The sequence below is a fragment of the Triticum dicoccoides genome, chromosome 7A (genome assembly GCF_002162155.2).
Source record: "Triticum dicoccoides isolate Atlit2015 ecotype Zavitan chromosome 7A, WEW_v2.0, whole genome shotgun sequence".
Classification (NCBI taxonomy): Eukaryota; Viridiplantae; Streptophyta; class Magnoliopsida; order Poales; family Poaceae; genus Triticum; species Triticum dicoccoides.
This window is the reverse complement of record NC_041392.1, coordinates 48,858,795-48,880,340: the sequence shown is the minus strand read 5'-3', so window position 1 is coordinate 48,880,340 and position 21,546 is coordinate 48,858,795. Positions and strand designations below refer to the sequence as shown.

The window sequence follows — 21,546 nt, the reverse complement described above, 5'->3', positions numbered from 1 at the left end:
CGTACTTGTGTCGTTACCTTATTGAAGGTGGCGTCTACTGCTGGTCTTTGCAAGCAGGATGAAAACCCTTTTTCAGGCCAACTCCGCTAAACCTGACGATGAAAATTAACTTGGTTGTAGGTGTTAATTTTATTCTATTTTGGAACGGTTCGGTAGTGGTTTTCTTTGCTTTGTACTCTAGTTAATAATCAATAAGAACGGCCATGTGCACGTACAATGCAGACGCCAGGATTAAACCTCCTTTAGAAAAATCAACACTTGACACAATTAATTTCACTGGTGCCATGCATGTCAGTTGTCCTAAGGTATTTCTTTGCAATTGACACTGAAAAAAATAACGCGTTATAGCATCGCTAATAGCAATGCTATAGTACACAAAGAATTATCTCGCTAAATAAATCAATGTACAATGCCTCGCTAATAGCACGCTATAGCATGCTATAGCACGCTAATAGCATATTTTCAGAGGCCACGCTATTTTTTTCATTTTCCAGATGAATCTGCTAGATCAAACTCTCCTGGCAATCAGCAGTGCCTGTGCGTGCCAACAACCCCATAAATTCATCAGGACAAGAGTCCGTGACCGATCTGGCGCCACAATGCCACAATTGGGAGAGTGGACCGCAGAAACATATACACCTAGCTGCATATTCATACTCTATTATCTCTTGTGCCGCGTGTTACTTCATAGACACATGTCGTGTGTGGTCTATTTAAGCACTAGCTCATCACATCAACGAATTTCCAAAGCAACACATAGCAACCACACACTCATCAAGAGAACGGAACAGAGAAGGAGAGGGTCCGGGAGAGCGATGGCGGCTCAGGCAGACACCATTGAAGTTCCGACGGACGCTGAGTTGCTGCAGGCGCAGGCTGACCTGTGGCGCCACAGCCTCTACTACCTCTCGTCCATGGGGCTCCGGTGTGCCGTCCAGCTTGGGATCCCGATCACCATCCACCGCCTCGGTGGGTTCGCTTCGCTGCCCGACCTGATGGCTGAGCTGTCCCTTCCATCAGTAAAGATGCCGTTTCTCAGCCGGCTCATGCGCGTGCTCGTCGCGTCGGGGGTCTTCGCAGCCAACAAAGACTCCGAGTCCGGCGGGGAGCTCTACCGCCTCACCCCGCTGTCCCGCATCCTGGTGGACGGCGTCGACGCGGATGAGCACCACAGCCAAAAGTACTTCGTGCTTGGAGTGACCTCACCGCATTGCGCGGAGGCTGCGTTGGGGCTGGCCGACTGGTTCAAGAAGGACCTTGAGCCACCAGTGCCGTCTCCTTTCGAGGACTTGCATGGCGCCCCAATCTTTGATGAGAGAACACCCCTCATGGATGAAGAGTTTGACGCCGTTGCCAACCAAGGCTTGGCTGCCCACGACAACCTGGGGATTGCAACCATACTTCGCGAGTGCGGTGACATCTTCAAGGGACTTGAGTCTCTGACTGACTGCTGTGGTGGCGATGGTACGACGGCGATGGCTCTCGTCAAGGCTTACCCGCACATCAAGTGCACCGTGCTGGACCTTCCGAAGGTGATCGACAAAGCCCCAACTGATGGTGTCGTTTACTATGTTGCGGGTGACCTGTTCCACACCATCCCATCTTCTCAAGCCGTGATGCTCAAGGTATATATAACATGACAAATTATGGGAAATTCTTACATTTTGGTCTCACAACTCGTAGAAGTCACACTTATCGATCTTTCATTCTTTGAACTTTACCTATTGTTGCAGCTTGTGCTACACTTTTGGAGCGACGAGGATTGTGTAAAAATCTTAACCCAGTGCAAGAAGGCCATTCCTCCACGCGACGAGGGAGGAAAGGTGATTATCATAGACATCGTGATTGGACCTTCCTTAGGACCAATAATGTTTGAAGCCCAACTCTTGATGGATATGCTCATGATGGTGAACACAAGAGGAGCCCAACGGAGTGAAAATGACTGGCGCAAGCTATTCGTGGAAGCAGGGTTCAAAGACTATAAAATTGTGAAGAAGCTGGGGCTCGATGCGTTATCGAGGTCTACCCCTAAGATGTTGCGCTCTAAGGATATGAATAAAAGTGGTGCTTGTTTTTCTAAATGATAGCTTCATGGTTCTTATAAAGTAGCTCAAGTGTTTGAATCAGATGCCTTAAGATCAATGTAAAGTTCATTTAGAGAAGTACTAAAGCACTCTCTCTCTCTCTCTCTCTCTCTCTCTCTCTCTCTCTCTCTGTGTGTGTGTGTGTGTGTGTGTGTGTGTGTGTGTGTGTTCAGTTTTTACCATGTCGGTGTGTTTCAAGCCTCCAACAATGCTTTCTTGTTACTTGTCATGCATATTATGTATTGTTGGCACGTTCTATTTTTATATCAATAATGATATTTTCTTCTTCAAATTAAATGCAAAAACAAGATACTAGAAGTCGACGAGGAAAATCTTTGTTTGATGGCACCAAATGTTCGTGGGCTGAAATCCTGAATTATGAAAATTATCCAGATTGAGGCAAAGAGTAATAAAATATTGAAATGATAAGATGTACACTTTTGGCAGCATGCAGGTGCAGAGCCAGAAAAATTTGCCATTGGGTTCAGTCATTGACTTATTATAAGGATTTGGTACCGATAAATTAATTATAACTTCAAATCTATACCATCTCAAGAAGTGTTTGGCACTAAAACGCAACATACATAATAGAGATATGACATCACCTATCACATATTGTAAGGAAAGGCATGTAAAGGAAGTCACTGAGCCAGACACGATTATGAGCCGGCTGGGACTCTGTAGGCCACCAGACGTCAGCCCGTGTATATAAGGGGACGACCCGGTGGCGGCTTAGGGCAAGAAACAAGAGATCGAGAACCAAGCCGGATCGAAACCCTAGCAATACCAACACAACCAGACGTAGGCTTTTACCTTCATTGTAAGGGGCCGAACTAGTATAAAACCTCTCGTGTCCTTTGTCCCGATTAACCCCTTTAAGCTTCCTAGTTGCGATGGCCCTACGACTAAGTCCTTTCTCTAGGACATCTGCCGTGACAATTCCACGACACATATTGTATTGCATTAAAAACTGAGAGAGTGCGAGACATACCAGTTGGATGACATTGAATGAAATGGAGAGCTGTTGAGCAAAGTAATGCACATAATAAAGTGAATAATATTGCAAAATATTTGCTTTCATTTGAACACACCATACATGTTGCTTTCCCCATCACACTATTGTCCTCTGACACACATGTTGCTTGCCCCATCATAATATTGTCCTCTGACATGTTTTATGCTTAATCAAATATTAGTGAATAATTTTTTAAGAGTAGCCTTGTGACAAATTGTTGATGTTTCCTTAACATGTTAGACTCCAACTAACCGTTCAATGATAAATCCTAGATTGCTAAAGTATTTCGGAAGAATTGTCATCTGCTCTTTGCCAGACACATCGGTAACCTCATCGATCAACAAACTGAATATATTACCTCTGATTTGTGCAGTAATATAATTCAAAATTTCTACATGCTCATTTGGCAACATCTTTAACTCATAAGAAAACATAAATAGTAGGCAATATAAAGTCATGATGAAGTCCCCTTTGTAAAATAATTGGGAATTACCTTCGTTAAACTATCCTAGATTAAATCTCTGTTCATGCCTGCAATATCCATGTGTGGATAGACATAATTAAGTGGTGGCATGTAAGGTCACTTTGTTAAATATGTGCACCTAATCTCATCTTACTTCCTCGACTTCTTGTGTACTTCTAAATTATCTTATGATCGCTGAATCATAAGGCAATTCACTCAAACTATTTTATCTTTAAATGGAAAGGCTTCAGAAGACTACTCATGGAGAAATTTGATGCACTTTGACAACGTCTAATGGGTGACCTTGAAGTGCTAACATCATTATCTAAATCTGATGATGAATATTTTTTTGAGGAAATAAAATTCGACAGCCTAGATCAATCAAAGTACATGGAATCACCGAATAACTAACTGGAAAACTATGGGCTACCAACCATGATATACACAATAGAGAGGAGATGTGATGAACTACAACCTCAAATTTGGTCTAGGGAGCCTTCCTGCTGCTGACCTGTCCTTGTCGCCTCATCTCTGTTGCTGGAGTATCGAGGCGAACGAGAGAATAGATCTGAGATTGGAGGGGGCGAAAAAAAACGCAAAAGGTCGTGCGGCCGGCGGCTGCCCTATACACGTACAGAAATAGAACAGCGACAGGAAGCCACGAACAGGCCTGTCAGGCTGGGACTGAGAGAATTTACATTGTGGGCTTTTGGGCTTCTCACCGAGCGTTTCATTCCAAGTTGATGGGTTCAGCCCTGATTTTGTATTGGGTTCATGCACATACTATATGTGTATTATACCCCTGGCCAGGCAAAGTCGTTGGGTTCAGCTGAACCCAACGCTCATACGCAGGCTCCGCCACTGGTAGCGTGAAAAGTGCATAAGATGACATTTCACCAAATCTTGTCTTTTTGTCCTTTTTTAAAACATGAGTACAATATGTGGACGCATCACACATGCATATGCAAACGACCACATGAATGTGGGAATGTATATGGTGCACGGGGACATTTGGTGCTACCCGTGCATCGGACCCCCGTTGCATATTTAAAGTTATACACAAAATATCTGAAAACAAATTAGTGCATTGACACAACATCATTGTATGTTGTCACAAAAATTGAAATCAAAATTTGAAGCATTGCTTGAGATACAAATTGACAAATTCGACACTGAATAGTACATAACACAAGTAGGGCTTCAGATTTGGCCCATTACCACATTCATGTCGAATTTGTCATTTTCGTGTCTCAAAGAAATGCCCCGGCGCACCAGATAAAATCACCATACTCACACAACATATACTGAAGATAAGAGTCTCTAGGCGACTTTAAATATATTTAACAAAATCCATGCACGTCTAGTTGCTGCCCATGGCTATGTTGCTTAGTTGAATTTATTGAACTTGAATGTTTAACTGCTTTAAGTGAAGTTCAACCTGGATTGAAGCTGAAAATTAATGAATTTAGCAGCCGGAAGTTATCTTGTTCGTGTGCACAGAACTTTGCCAAAATCTAGCCCCTCTCCAAAATATTTAGCGGCTTTGTTATTATTTCAGTATTATTTTCCTTTCATCTTTATGGATTGTGCGTATCATGTCTGTGCGAATGGCGATGCATTTGAGTCAATAAAACATACAACCAGCTCTGTTCTCCATCAATTCCGTTGTCTATATACTCCCTTCACAAGAACACATGAAGATTGAAATGCATGTCACTCAGTGGTTGGATCTGACGAGGCCGAAGCTCTGCAGTGTTTAGACGGAGAGGTCGCAGACGTCGGTGACAGTACCCTGGTGGGCCGTAAGCGTCGTCGGCAGCATGCTGATGGGCCAGAAATGGCAGAGACGACGGCGGGGGTGACTGCCTGATGGTGTGGACAATCAGGGCAGAACTGAAACACCCATCACGGAGATTTGGGGGATCGGGAACATCAATAGCCCACGCAGCAAGTGTCAGTTGTCTTCAACATTTTTTCTGCAAGGTTCTAGAAATAAGATCTGCGAGATCAGCCTCCCCAGGCAATCAATAGTGTCAACTACCAACAACCCCATTAATTAATAATGAAGATCTGATGAACGTAATTTTTTTCCGGGGTAAAAAGAGTTTATAAATCAAGCACCGAAGTAGTACTAAACATGTCTGCATTATATAGTTCAGGAACCTCGCCAGGCTCAGATCGAAGTCATACAGCAACGCGCTTCTCATTTCTACCGAAATTCGCTACGAAATGACTCCGAGTTTTGCTCTCTCCTAATGCGCTTGATTACAAACTCTCTTCCTTCAACCACATTAATTCATGAAGATCTGATGACAGTTCTGACGCCACATTACTACAATTGGGACAGTGGACCGTGTGTCGCGTGAGACTTGATTTGGGCTGCCTACACACTTCCATATTCATATTTTATTGTCTCGTGTGTCGCGTGTGACGTGTCACCTTTCGCTCCACAGCTAACCAAACTCTAATACCCACTCCTCTCGACAGGAGTAGGCTGGCAGCTATATATAAACACTTGCATGCTACGCAAAATCAGTCACACAGTCCTCACATAATTGAACACAGAAAGGGAGAGAGAGCAATGGCGGCTCAGGCTGAGAGCATCGAGGTTCCCACGGACGCTGAGCTGCTGCAGGCACAGGCAGACCTGTGGCGTCACAGCCTCTATTACCTCACCTCAATGGCGCTCCGGTGTGTCGTCGACCTTGAGATCCCGACGGCCATCCACCGCCTTGGTGGGGTCGCCTCGCTGCCCGACCTGATGACCGCACTGTCCCTTCCCTCGGTTAAGATGCCATTTCTTGGCCGGGTCATGCGCGTGCTCGTCAACTCGGGCGTCTTCGCAGCCGACAACGAGTCCGAGCCCGGCATGGAGCTCTACCGCCTCACCCCGCTGTCCCGCGTTCTGGTGCACGGCGTCGTGGCGGATGAGCACCATAGCCAAAAGTATTTCGTGCTTGGTGTCACCTCACCGCACTACACGGAGGCGGCGCTGGGGCTGGCAGACTGGTTCAAGAAGGACACCGAGCCACCGGTGCCGTCACCTTTCGAGGAGAAGTTCGGCGTGCCACTCTTGGATGAGAAAACTGCCCTCCTTGACGAAGAGCTCGACGACGTTGTCAACCAAGGCGTAGCTGCCCATGACAACCTGGGGATTGCCACCATACTCCGTGAGTGCGGTGACATCTTCAAGGGGCTTGAGTCCCTCACTGACTGCTGCGGTGGCGATGGTACGACGGCGAGGGCCCTCGTCAAGGCTTACCCTCACATTAAGTGCACTGTTCTAGACCTTCCGAAGGTGATTGACAAAGCCCCAGCCGATGGTGTCATCAACTATGTTGCGGGTGACCTGTTCCACACCGTCCCACCATCTCAAGCCGTGATGCTCAAGGTATGACATGACAAGCTACAACTCATAAAATTCAGGCTTATTCATATTTCATTCTTCAAAATTTACCTATTTTTGTAGCTTGTGCTACACTTTTGGAGCGATGAGGACTGTGTGAAAATCCTAGCCCAGTGCAGAAAGGCTATTCCTCCACGTGAGGAGGGAGGAAAGGTGATAATCATAGAGATTGTGGTTGGACCTTCCTTAGGGCCAGTAATCTTTGAAGCCCAACTTCTGATGGATATGCTCATGATGGTAAACACGAGGGGTGGCCAACGTGATGAAAAACACTGGTCCGAGCTATTCAAGAAAGCCGGATTCACGGACTACAAAATTGTGAAGAAATTGGGAGCTCGATCCGTCATCGAGGTCTACCCATAAGATGTTGTGCTTTAAAGGTGGGAATAAGGAGGTGCTTATTTTTCTAAGGCAAAGTTCCACGGGTCTTGAAGTAGCTGAAGTATAAACATTAGTTGCTTTAAGGTCCATGTGGCGTTCGATTAGAAAAGTATTAAAGCACTTGGTATTTTCATTTGTATGTGTTTGCCATGCTGGTGTGCTCCAACAATGTCAGCTTGTAGTTTGTTGTCGTGCCTATCATGTATATGTCATATTCTATTACTATCTGTATCAATAATATCATTGGTTATATCATGCTAAGTGGAAAAATTGGAACTGCATGAATCACCTGGCTAGCAATCCACAATATGATAAAGTAGAAATAGGAGAAATGTAAATGGGAAAGGTAGCTCAGTGGAACACATGTACCAACAGGGGCGGAGCCAGCGCCAACGATTTTCTGCTGCCACGTACGCATATGTAGGTTATCGTGTGCGTGAACCCATTAGAAAATCGAGGCTGCACCCATCGGAATTTGGAATTCACAAGCGAAAGCCTTTTAGTCCAGAAATCTTCACGGGAGTAGCCCAGCTAAGGCCCATATGTAAACTGCTACTACTGTCCCGTGCGTGCGTTAGATGACTCGTAACGCATCAGGTCAGATGTGTTGTGAATCGACGACTCTCGCTCGCCAAGACTTATCGGGGTCTTCCCTCTACTCCGCCTCTCCCCATCTTGTTCGCCCATCGCGGTGACGGCGCATCGCCTAGTCTTTGCCAGCCAGCCCCAAGGAAGCAACAGCAGGTCAGCGTGCAGTACAAATACAAGATACTAGTAGATCACCACATATTCTTCTTCTCATGCATGTTCTATTTAGCCTAGCCTTTGCCCTAATTTTCTAATTAACTTTTCCTGAACTTTGATTGATCTCGGCAGTGGAGCAATATTTCTCAAATAGAAACCAATCACCAGATTCAGATTATGATGTAGGCACTTCAAGGCCACCTGTTAGATGCAGGTAAAATGCATCAAACATCGTTGATGTAAGTACTCTTACAGATTTTGAAAAGAGAAAAATCCATCTATACAGAGAACTGATATTAAGACGATCCATCTATTATTTGTGTTGCCGCCTTTTTCACAGATCATAACTAGGGGCAAGTTGTGAGTTATACATTGGTAATTAATTGACTGGAATGGTCGAAAGGGAGAACACTGTAATGTGAGTGATTGTACATGCTTCGTTTGATTTATGGTATTATACACTTTCAATGTAACTTGACTATTTTGCCGATGTTTTCGGGAAGGAGAAGCTGCACCTGAAGATATGAAGTTATTTTCGAAATTACTCTATTCACAATATGTAAACAAGAGATTTTTATAATATCATCCAACTGGTATGTCTTGATGTTTTTCTTTGCAAATGTTATACTGTTTTGTTTTCAAGGTATAAAATATAAGTGCTATTATATTTGTATTTGGGTGCTAGCCTCTCGTTATATGGTAGTGTGGAATTGGACAGTGTACTTAATTATGTCATACTAAATTTTCACAATAAATCAGTCATGAACCCATTGGCTCGATTTTCTGCAAGGTTCTAGAAATAAGATCTGCCAGATCAGCCTCCCCAGGCAACCAATAGTGTCAACTACCAACACCCCCATTAATTAATGAAGATCTGATGAACGTAATTTCTTTTCCGGGGTAAAAAGAGTTTATAAATCAAGCACCGAACTAGTACCAAACATGTCTGAGTGACACTTCTCCTAGTGCACCTTTGCGGGCAAGACGGCATTACCGCCTACAACATCGCAACGAGCTATGGACACAACATGTCCTCACACTGGTGGAAAAAAGGCCTTTGGTCGCGGTTCGCAACTGCCATTAGTCGCGGTTGCGCAACCGCGACCAAATAAGCGCGACTAAAGCCCCCCACCTTTAGTCGCGGCTCCTTAAGAACCGCGACTAAAGGCCCGTCCACGTGGGCGCCAGGCGGCCGTCGGGGCGGAGGACCTTTAGTCGCGGTTCTTCTGGCCAACCGCGACTAAAGGCCGCCACAGGTTTAGGGTTTTAGCCCCCCCCCTAAACCTGTTTTCTGTTTAATTTGTATTGTTTTATTTCTTTTGTGCTTTATTTTAATTTTGAAGGAGTTTCATATATTCTACGGTACTACATACATGCATATGAATGTACAATTTCAAATAAATTTGAAATTAGAACCAAAAAGAATTCAAGAGGAATATACAATATATATTCAATATCATCGGATGACCATATACAATTTTGAACAAGTTTCCATACATGATTTAATGCATATAAAGTTCTACGTCCTTGTAATAGTGTTCTCCTTTAGGATGGAGGACTTCCCTGCTGAACCATCCAGCTAGTTCCTCTTGAAGTGGTCGGAAGCGAGCTTCTGGACTAAGCATCCACCGGAGGTTATTCCTCTGAGCATTGGTATCACTCGGAACCCGCTCAGAGGTGTATCTCCGGATCATCTCACAGACATAGTATCCACATAGATTGGTCTCCGGTGGCTGAATATCCCCAGCATTCTTAGCCTTTAACATTTTGAATTCTAGCTCTTTTTTGAATTCACCGACCTTTGTATCTACGAACCGTCTCCAAACCCTACGAGGCAAAGAAAATTAAATGAACAAGAGAGTTATTAATTAGTTACTTGATATTAGGAAATGAACGAAATAGGCCGATCGATATAGAGCGCAAATGAATGAAAATAATTACTTCTGCAGCATTCTTCTCATGCCGCCCCAAAGCTTTGGATCCATATTCACAGAGTCGTGGACGAGACATTATGAGGTGTTAACTTTAATTACTAGCAGAATCCAGTGGAACCTGCGGACACGATACATGCACAGTACGTCATGCATAACTCATCGATTAGCCGGCCACATACCATGCATGGAGTAAACAAAAGAGAATGTGCTCAAGACAAAAACACTCACTCAAAATGGTAAGGAAATAGAATATCACTTTTGAGTTCCTGCTTTGTAAGAAAGTGCCACAGGTCTGCCTCCACGTCGGCGGGGTGACGCTCCAACACATGTCCATTAACGATGTGTGGGTCAATGAACCCAACATCATGGATGTTCCTTACTCTGCATTTCTTAATCTTCATTCTGCATGTATAATAGCGGACACAACAATATAGTTAGGACATATATATAGTGCAGGCAATATGAACGAGATGGGGTAGAAATTAATAAATCACTTACAGAACGTAGCAACTGATGATAGATTTATCGAGCTCGCGCAGATTGAAAAGCTGGAACAATTCACTCAGTTCAATTTGTACATAGTAATGTTTGAAGTGATGCTCATGTCTAACTTCCGCATAAATATATTCTTTGGCGTTTTTATTTTTTATGTAACCCTTGTACCATTTCAGCAGACCTTTCATTTGTGGAGGTAGATCCTTTTCCTGCGCAGGCTCGACGAGAGGCCCATTCTTGACATATGTAATTACTACCTCCTTCACTGGCGCCTCATCAAGGCCTAACAGTTCACGAAGAGTAATACCTAAGTTGGCCGCTTGTTCTCTGGCACTCGTTACAGTCAATCTCTGTGCTGCCGCAGCTTGTATGATCTCGGGGGCATCCGGACAGAAGGCTTCCACTATAAGCGGGGCAATCGATTGTTTACTTTGTTCCCCGAGCTGGGCAACTTGTTTCCCGCTTTTTTTACTTTCGGCCTTCTCCCGCTCTTTGTTCTCCTTGAACATGAGTGCCTGCCTGCGAAGTTCACGTGCATAGTCGTTAGGCAGATTCTTCGCGGCTTGGGACGGTGTGCTCAAAAATGACTTAGCCCACTTCTTTTGCTCATCAGAAAATACTGGCTTAGGCTCGGGCTCTCTTTTCTTCTTGCAGTCCGCCTTCCATTTCTCCAAATCAGCAGCCGCGGCCGCGTCGACTTCCTCGGCACTACGTTCCCAAGGCCTTGTGGGGAGAGGCTTCAGTGATGGCTCCGGTACCTTTGTGGTCTTAGGTACATAAGGGTCCGGGTTAATAATCCAGGACTGCTTCTGCTTCTTTGCCGGAGGTGGATTGGGGGGCGGCGTCTGATCACCCGCCGGACGAGGACTGGGGGGCGGCGGCTGATCACCCGCCGGACGTTGTGGACTGGGGGGCGGCGTCGGCTGACGTGACGGAGGTGTAGGTGAACCGCCACCACCACCACCACCACCACCACCGCCACCGCCACCACCACCACCTCTCGAAGGGGAACATATTGTGTAGAAATACATGACCGAGAACGAAAATCTCTTCGACTAGGTGAACCAGGAGGTGCGTCATAATATTGAAGAAGGATGGCGGGAACACCAACTCGAAACTGACAAGACATTGGATCACATCGTTCTGTAACCGTGGTAGAACTTCTGGATTGATTACCTTCTGAGAGATTGCATTGAGGAATGCACGTAGCTTCACAATGGCTACTCGAACATTTTCCGGCAGGAGCCCCCTCAAAGCAATCGGAAGCAATTGCGTCATAATCACGTGGCAGTCGTGAGACTTCAGGTTTTGGAACTTTTTCTCCGCCATGTTTATTATTCCCTTTATATTGGACGAGAATCCAGACGGGACCTTCATACTGCTCAGGCATTCAAAAAAGATGACCTTCTCTTCTTTGGTCAGAGCGTAGCTGGCACGACCTTGAAACCATTCCGGATGCCGGTCATCAGGGTCTTTCAAACGTTGCTGGTCCTGCCGTGCTTCCTTTGTATCATTTGTCTTCCCATACACGCCCAAGAAGCTTAGGAGGTTCACGCAAATATTCTTCGTAACGTGCATCACGTCGATTGCAGAGCGGACATCTAGGACTTTCCAATATTCTAGCTCCCAGAATATAGATTTCTTCTTCCACATGGCTGCGTGCCCGTCAGCTCCCTTCGGAACTGATTGTCCGCCAGGACCCTTTCCAAAGATGACTTCCAAATCCTTGACCATATCAAATACCTCAGCACCAGTGCGTTCCGCAGGCTTCGGCCGGTGATCTGCCTTGCCGTTGTAATGCTTGCCCTTCTTTCTTACTGGATGAATTTTCGGAAGAAATCGACGATGCCCAAGGTACACGTTCTTCTTACAATTTGGCAAATGTACACTTTCAGTCTCATGTAAGCAGTGCGTGCATGCATTGTATCCCTTATTTGACAGTCCCGAAAGGTTACTAAGAGCAGGCCAATCGTTGATGGTTACGAAAAGCAACGCTCGTAGGTCAAATTCCTCTTGTTTGTGCTCATCCCACACACGGACACCACCCCACAGCTGTAAAAGTTCATCAACTAATGGCCTTAGGTTCACATCGATGTCGTTGCCGGGTTGCTTCGGACCTTGGATGAGCACTGGCATCATAATGAACTTCCGCTTCATGCACAACCAAGGAGGAAGGTTGTAGATGCATAGAGTCACGGGCCAGGTGCTATGGCTGGAGCTCTGCTCGCCAAAAGGATTCATGCCATCCGTACTTAGAGCAAATCTTATGTTCCTTGCGTCAGCTGCAAAATCTTTGAACCATCTGTCGATCTTTCTCCATTGCGTTCCATCTGCGGTGTGTCTCAACTCCCCGTCCGACTTACGGTCCTCTTTGTGCCATCGCAACAACTTGGCATGCTCTTTGTTCCTGAACAGACGTTTCAACCGTGGTATTATAGGAGCATACCACATCACCTTGGCGGGAACCCTCTTCCTGGGTTTCTGGCCCTCAACATCGTCACCAGGGTCATCGCCTCTGATCTTATAACGCAATGCAGTGCATACCGGGCATTCATTTAAATTCTCGTATTCACCGCGGTAGAGGATGCAGTCGTTGATGCATGCATGTATCTTCAGAACCTCTAAACCTAGAGGGCAGACAACCTTCTTTGCTTCGTACGTACTGGCGGGCAACTCGTTATCCTTTGGAAACATATTCTTCAACATTTTCAGCAAGTTTTCAAATGCCGAGTCAGCTACACCTGCCTCTGCCTTCCATTTCAGCAAATCCAGTGTGCAGCCCAGCTTTTTCAGACCATCATCGCATCCGGGGTACAGCGCCTTTCTGTGATCCTCTAACATGCGATCCAAATTCTCCCTCTCCTTTTCAGTTTCGCAGCGTCTCCGTGCATCAGCAATGGTCCGACCAAGATCATCAACGGGATCATCACGTGCCTCTTCTTCACCTTCCCCTTCACCTTCAGCATCCTCCATGAAAGTATCACCGAAATGAGCAAGATAGCTTTCATCGATGAAATCATCCCCTTCTTCATCTTCTTCCATTATAACCCCTCTTTCTCCATGCTTGGTCCAACAATTATAGCTTGGCATGAAACCGTGCCGAAGCAGATGCATGTGAACATCTCTTGAGGAAGAGTAACCCTTCTGATTCTTACAGATAACACATGGACAGATAACAAAACCCCCCTGCTTGTTCGCATTAGCCACTACGAGGAAATCTTTCAAACCCGTAATGAACTCGCCGGAGAGTCGGTTACCGTACATCCATTGCCGATTCATCTGCATTATTATAATATAAAATATATAATTAACCATCATGCATTTGTTAAACTAACTAGCTACAAACAATATAAATTAAACAATGAACTGCACACATGCATATTTTATCAATGACACATCTAAGGTTCATCAAGTTGCTAACCGCGATCGAGGAGTGTGGCTCCAACACTTCATGTCATGTTTGTTTCATGCTCTTGGGGCATTTCATCAAACACCTTATGTGCATAAGAGGAACCAAAAGCAAACCTACACCCACTTGTGAAGAGAATGGCTCCAAATGGCTAAGTGTTGGCTGCTGGATGGGTATATATAGGGGAGGGGCTTTAGTTGCGGTTGGCCTGGCAAACCGTGACTAAAGGTGCCCGAAGGCCTTTAGTCGCGGTTGTCCTCGCCAACCGCGACTAAAGACCCTCACGTGCGCCAGCTGGCCACCGAGCGCCCTGGGCCCAGGCCTTTGGTCGCGGTTCACCTCCAGAACCGCGACTAAAGGTCCCATTAGTCGCGGTTCCTACAGCTTCGCGACTTATGGGGCTGGACGGAAGCCTGTTTTTCCACCAGTGTCACCACCGTGTCCTAGAGGCAAGGTTTTCAATTTCAGTTTCAGGAAATTTCAGCAACAGCCGAAGTCACCAAAATTCCGTGAATTCAGTAATTTCGGTTTGCATTTCAGCCAAAAGGCTGAAATATTAACTTGAATTTAACCAAAATTTTGAAAAATATTTTAAAAAATATTTGAATTCTATGTACTACTGAAATTGCTAAAATATTTTGGCTGGAAGGTAAATATTTTAGTGTCCACTGAAATTAATGAATTTCGTGAATTTCATCGAAATCTCACCCAAAGTGAAAACCATGGTCATGGGTTTGTTCTGAAAATCATGGCATGGCGACAACTAGAGGTTGTTGCCGGCATAAATCTTGTTCTTCATTCCAAGGATTCTCAAATGCACGGGGAAGCCGTTGGCTCTCAAGAGTGCCAACATTGATAGTCTAGTCAGCTCTTCTAGCCCTGTTTCAAGGAGGACCACAGGAAGAGAAGGCGGGACGAGTTCACTTAAAGACTACGTGAAAAAAAGCAATGACAGGAAGGGCTTTTGTCTAGACGAACCCTCATCATCAAGCACAAGATCATGACACGGTTAACTTTGTGGCCGACAACAATCTTCTTGATCAGACATAAAGAAAAGATGATATTGTGGATCTTGAGACTGATGCCATCTTCTTGTCTAGACTACATTTTTTACCTTTTTGTTTATTTTGTTTTCAACTGTTGATGATGTTTGAAAAAAAATAAAATTAAAAAGATCTTCTTGTTTTTTAAAGCTATACATTTTTTAAATGCTCATGAAATTATAAAAAGTATCAAATTTATTTTAAAAATGTTCATATTTCCTTTAGGAAATGTTGACAGATTTCAGATTTAGTATTTTGGAAACATATATTTCGTTTGCTTAAAGTTCACAAAATTTACAATATTAGATTTAAAGAAAAATCCCTCTGTCCCAAAATAAATCGTATCAACTTTAGTACAAAATAAGTGATCACTAAAGTAATAATCTAAACACTCTTATATTTCTTTACAGATGGAGTACAAAATAAGTGGAGTACTAAAGTTGACACAATTATTTTTGGACCGAGGGAGTAACTCATATACATATAAAAAAATGTCCACACGTCCTTGAAAATTGTACGCACATTTTTATAAAATCGTTCATGTAATTTTAAAATGTCCACACAGTTATTGTAAAAAATGCAACCATATTTTTATGTTAAAAACAAAAGAAAGAACTAAACCGGAGTAAACCAAGAAAACTATAAAAGGTAAAATGAAAAAATCGGGTGGAGGCAGCCCAAAAATGAGCGTCCCCTGAGGCTGAGGATGTTCCCCTAAAAAAACCCTTCATGCGTATCATTGCTGCAGGCCGCAGGCGCCCCCATCCCCTAAGGCAACCCCCTTACCCCTCCCCTGCACCGACGCCGGCCACCACACCAGCACTTTCGTCCTCCTTCATCCCCTGCGACACCCCCACCCCACTCTTGCCGTACGTCGCCGGCCACTAACACTCTTCTCCGCCGCAATCCCTGCGACAGTCCCCCGCCGCACCACTGCCGTCCGCCGCCTGCCACCACCGCTCTCCTTCGTGGCCACTACTCCGCTACCAAGGCTATTATTGTTGAGTATCGTGATTATTAGAAAAGTTAGGATAGCGTAGGATATTATTCTACCTTGCCTTGTACTCCAAGATGATAATGTATTCCTATATATATGCTCACGAGGCTCAAGCAATACAACGAACATTACACCAATCCCTCTATCCCTTCTAACATGGTATCAGTTTTCGGGTTCTAAATCCTAGCCGCCGCCGCTTCTGTCCTCGGGGCGGTTGGCCTCCATGACCACCGCCGGGGGCCACGCCGCCCGTACATAGGGTTCGTCCGCCGGTCGTGTTGACCTGCTGCTCTAGAGAGTCTTTTTCCCGAGCCCTTGCTCCGGGTTTTTTTTCGCCCTCTCGCCGGCCGTTTTGATCGGCGTTTTTCTTTTTGGTTTTCCGATCTATGCTTGATCAGTTTGCATCGCTCGCTGTCGCCGTCGACCACCGTGCACCTCTACTCCGATACCGGTGTGACCGGCCAACCTCTTCACCGACCCAGCGGCCACACGCGATAGGTGGCCCCTAACGACCGTTGTCCGTGCGTCTGCCCGCCCATCGCCCCGACCCGGCGGCCTCGCACGACAGGCGGCCTGTCGGGTGGTAGGTGCGACATATGCCAACGGGTGGCTTATCATTGTGGGAGCCAGTAAAACATCGCCGGTGCCTGGAAACGGGATGAGGCAAAGACATGCACGCCGGCGAATCTTACCCAGCTTCGGGGCTCTCCGTGGAGATAACACCCCTACTGCTAGCAGGGATCAACCCTTTGCATGGGTGTCCCGGGGGGTTTATATAGGCCTACCCCCGGGGGTACAATGGTAATCCGGCTGGGCGTGGGACCCAGCCGTCTGTGTCTACGCTCGCCGGCTTCTACGCCGGCTGCTGGGGCCCGCCGGCTGCCGACTACTGGGGCCCGCCGGCTGGTGGGTCCCGCCGACTGTCGGCTGCTGGCCGACAGTCAGGCCCCACCGTCCAGGGCCTGGTCGGGGGCTGATTGCTGTTGCTCGATCCTGGTGACGAGGGCCTCGTCGAGGTAGGCGTGGCTATAGTGCCGCCGTCTGGCGGGCGATCGCTGTAGCCTCACCGCATCTTGTCTCCTTAATGGGGCGTCTCCTTCGAGGGAGGTGGCATGCCGGCTATGGAGAGCCGGCTTTGTCTCGGGCCGACTGGGGGATGCACGGCCGCCTTCGGTGCCTCTCTGCCCGAAGGGGCCCACCGCCCGTGGGCCGTACTGGTAGTCCATCATGGATGACATCAGGGTCAACGTGGCAACAGTGCCGCGCCAGACGGGTCATGGCCACCCGTACGGCGCACTGTGCCAGTCGTGCTCCGGGATTCGGGGCTGGCAGGCTTCACTGTAGCCACACCCCGTCACATGGCCGTTAAGTGGATGCAAAATTTGAGGGTACGGTCTTGACCACTTCATGGGAGCCGGCTTCTTGGAGTCGGCCTTCTCGCGGCCGGCCCTCCCGTGGCTTTCTTCACGAGGGCTAAAGTCGGGCCGCCTTCCGATAGCCGGCCTGGGAGACAGCCGGCAAGGGGAAGGCGGCCCCACGTCTTGGATTCTTGAGAGCTGGATGGGATCGTAATTTTTTCAGAAGGGCCAGGGGAAGCCGGCTAGGCTACCCATGGCTATTTACTCCGACAGTAGTCCCCGAAGCTGATCGAGCTTCAAGGCTGACAAAGGGACGAGAAGCTTGGTCAGCTTCCTATCCTGAGGGGCCGGCTTTGCTGGTGTGTGCCGACTTCGGAGAGCTCCGTTTCTTGTAGGCGGGAACGCTGTCGACCCGCGAGCTGACCGCAGACCTCCCCGCGGGCCACGTGGCAGTGAAACCCTGCCAGTGCACGTGCGCGACGAGACGCCGCTGCAGGCCCGTGCCCGCCACTCCTAGGCCTCGGCCCGAGCGCGGATCTTCTGCGGCCCACGCGGACCGCTCGCCTTCCCGCGGCGATTTTATTACGCCATTAGGGTGCGATAATCGCGGGACATGGGGGAGTGGGCACAGTTGATCCCCACGTTCCCCCACGCCACGCCTCCTCGGCTCCGCCGTGCCGTCTATAAGTAGGGGAAGGAGGGGGAGCGGCAGAGGCTTCACACACTCTCCCTCGCTCCGCCCCCTTTCGCCTTCATTCTTCTTCTTCTCGTCGCCGCAGCCACCCACCGCTGCACCATTCCGCCGCCGCATCGTCTCGCTTCCATGGCGCTGTCGAGCTCATGGGATGGCTCCAACGTCCATGAGGACCACGTCGAGTTCCTCCGCCAGACGCGACGCCTGCCCGGTGAGAGCTTCGTGCGGGTCCGTCGAGCGCCGGAGAAGGAAGTTTCGCCGGCACCGGAGGAGGGCGAGCGGGTTATCTTCCGCTCGCACTGCCTGCGCGGCTTCGGCCTTCCGGCGAGCGGGTTCCTCCGTTCCTTCCTCGAGTTCTACAACCTTCAGCCGCATCACCTCACGCCCAACGTGGTGATGCTGCTGTCGGCCTTCGTCACCCTCTGCAAAGGTTTCCTTGGGGTCCTCCCCATGCTTGAGCTCTGGGGGGAATTCTTCCAGAGCAAACTCGGCACCGTCGTCGCGGGCGTGCCCGCCCCCTGCGGGGCCTATATCGCCATGAGGCGGTCGGGTGAGAACAACCCGTTCCCGCCCATCCCGCTGATCCAGTCGGTGAAGCTCTGGCAGAAGTCATACTTCTACATGAACAACGTCGCCCAGCAAGGCGACTACGTCAACCTGCCGGCTTATGAAGCCGGCCCGCCGGCTGGGAGGCGACCTTCGTGGAGCTACTGGGCCAGGTCATTGTCTCAGGCCGAGAACGCAGCCGTCTCCCGGCTTCGGGTGATGATCCAGGCGGAAGGCCTGACCGGAGCCGACTTGGTGGCCGTCTTCGTGGAGCGCCGGGTACTTCCTCTCCAAAGCCGGCCTCACATGATTTGTCAGATGAGCGGCCGCTTCGACCCAAGCCGGCTGAGCACCAGGGAGATGCCTCATGCAGAGGTGTCGTACATGGTGAATTACATCTCCAACTGCAAGCTCGCCGAGGACTGGCGATACAGCAAGGCGCCGTACTCTCGCGCCAACCCTCCGCCCGTGGTAAGTTTTTCCTTCTTTTCTCCTGTTGGTAGCCGGCCTTATGATAGCCGGCTTCTGATTAGTTGGTTCTCCCCTAGAAGAACCCTCTCCTTCCGCCGACGATCGGGGCCGCAGGGGTAGAGCACCAGCTCGTCCCCGACCGCACGGTGGACGACACCAATGACCCGGACTTGGGAGCGGCCGCCATGGAAGATGCCATCGTGGGGGAAAGCGACGAGCCCGGAGGCGTGGGGCTCACGGCCAGCTTCGAGGACTGGCCGGATGATGCTGAAGTCGAAGTCGCCCCGCGCCGTCAGCCGGCGCCTGATCATCAAGGCGCGAGCTCGTCCACCGCGCCAGCTGCTGGCGGCGGCGCCTAGAAGCGCCGGGCCGTGTCGATCCTCTTCGGCAGCCGGCCGAAGAAGTCCAAGGCTTCCACAGCGGCGACCAAGTGAGATGAGGCGGCCGCAAAGGCGGCCCGCTTCCGCAAGGCGGTGAAGCAGCCGCAGGCGATCTTAGCGTAAGTCGTCGAATGCTTGGACACATATTTTTTTTGTTCTTTTCGATTGAAAACTCTTCTAAACCTTTCTTTGCTCGCCGGACAGGGCGCCGCTTTCCCTTGAGCGGGGTCCGGGCGGCTCCGTAGTCGGGCCGACTGGAGGGTCTTCAGGCTCCCGCCGCGTGGACCCCGCGCTGACCTCAGGGAGGCCACGGAGCGGAACGCACGTGAAGCGCGGGAGGAGCGGGAGGCGGCGGAGTGAAAGGCCGCCTAGGCGGCGAAGGAGCAGGCCGATGCGGCAGCCAAGGCCCGGGCGGAGGCGGCAGCCGCGGAGATGGAGGCGGAGGCTTCGCACAACCAGCCTCGACTGCTCGCCATTCCCCTCCGCGCCGTGGCCCCCAACATCCCAGTGCCCCCGTCGGAGGAAGTCGACCAAGAACCGCCGACGATGGAGAGGAGGGAGGTCCAAGTGGCCTCCGTGGAAGGAACGCCGCAGACGGCGCCGACCGGAGCGGGCCAAGGCGGCCAATCTGCTGTGGCGCCAGAGCAGCCGGCCGGGGGTGAGCCGGCAGCAGGAGCCAGCCTCGAGGTGCAGCCGGCAACACACCGGCGCGCAGGGGGAGGCACTGCCGCGCCGGAGCCGCACCGAGTTACGGGTGCCGGCCAGACGGCGGAGGCCTTGGAGGCGGCCAGCACCGCCACGTCCGAGTGGACTCCCAGCGGGGGGACGGGCGAGCTGAACGTGGCGGCCCAAGAGGTTCGGAACTGGCTTCAGGCCCAGGCCGCCTCGCTGCAGCAGTACACCCAAGAATTCCTAGCAATGCAGGCCGTCATCCGGGTGAGTCTCCTAGCCTTGTTTGTTTTGTTTTCTTGATTTCTTTCGTGGGGGGCACGTCAGCGCACCCACTGGGTGTAGTCCCCGAGTTCCGAGTCGGCTGCTGCGCAGGCGGCTCGGAACTTACTAGGTCCTGACAACCATCTTATACCCGTCTCCTGTCTGTCCTTTCAGGAGTATCATAACCTCCGTGCTGTCGCCTTCAACTCCCAGGCTCAGGAGCTGGGCCGGAGAACCGAAGACCTGGTCAACAGCCGGAGTGCGTCCTTGTTTTTGTTCATCTCCTGGGGGGCGCGTCAGCGCACCCATTGGGTGTAGTCCCTGAGATTCGGGCCGACTGCTGAGCAGTTGGGTCGGATCTTCCCTGACGACTTCTTCCTCATTGGTTTTTGTTTTGTCTTTCGTGCTTGCAGGGGCCAATGCCGACTTGAGGGGGCAGCTCAGCGAGGCGCAGGCCGCCCTTCGCGCCAAGGAAACCGAGCATGCCGCCTTGGTCCTGGAGCGTGACCGCCTGGCCAAGAAGCTGGCTGACCAGGAGGAGAGCCACAAGGCGGCCCTGAAGGAAGCGCAGGATAGCGAAGCCGCCCTGAAGGCCGAGTTCGAAACTGAGGCGGCGGGATGGGCTGAGACCAGGCAAGCGCTGGATGAAGGCTTCAGCCGTATTGAGGACTTGATCGACGGTAAGCCGCCTTCCTCGCTCCTTGCCTGCCCCTTGCCGCCCGATTTTTGTTCTGGCTTGTGCTGCTTTTTATTCTCTGTACAGACTAATTTCTCGGCTACTCCGTCTTCGCCGCCCAAACCATCGAGGCCCGTCGCGAAGTGCGCCGTCAGACAGGGGCCGACATCGCGCCGGACACGAGTCGGACGCTTGAGGAGCAGCTCTTGGCGGTCCCAGCGTGGCTGCAGCCGGCTCATCGTATGCTCCGCCGCCTCCAGCGCGCCGGAGCGCAGGTGTTGGCCGCCCTCTGGCCAAGCGAGACGATTCCCCGCACCCCGAGTCGGACTGCCGACTGGCTGGAGGTTGCTGTTGGCTGCTTCGAGGCCTGGAAGGCGTCGGCGGCCCGGCTTGGAGCTGGGCGAGCGTTGGAGTTCGTCCGAGCTTGGTATCCAGGGCTGAACCTAGACCAACTGCGCACCTGGCGGCTGGAGGCCGACGCAGAGCTGGAGGAGGTGCGGCCGGCTATCGCTCAGCG

General features: G+C 49.7%; 1 protein-coding gene across 1 annotated transcript; it reads left to right on the top strand.

The window, feature by feature from the left end:
- Positions 1 to 763: 763 nt before the first annotated feature.
- Positions 764 to 7,619, top strand: LOC119330441 (probable O-methyltransferase 2). The gene is made up of 4 exons (XM_037603547.1): positions 764 to 1,625; positions 1,734 to 2,020; positions 6,806 to 6,953; positions 7,032 to 7,619. Exons 1-4 carry the CDS (start codon positions 816 to 818, stop codon positions 7,329 to 7,331), a joined length of 1,545 nt encoding a protein of 514 aa, XP_037459444.1. The 5' UTR covers positions 764 to 815; the 3' UTR covers positions 7,332 to 7,619.
- The last annotated feature ends 13,927 nt before the right edge of the window (positions 7,620 to 21,546 follow it).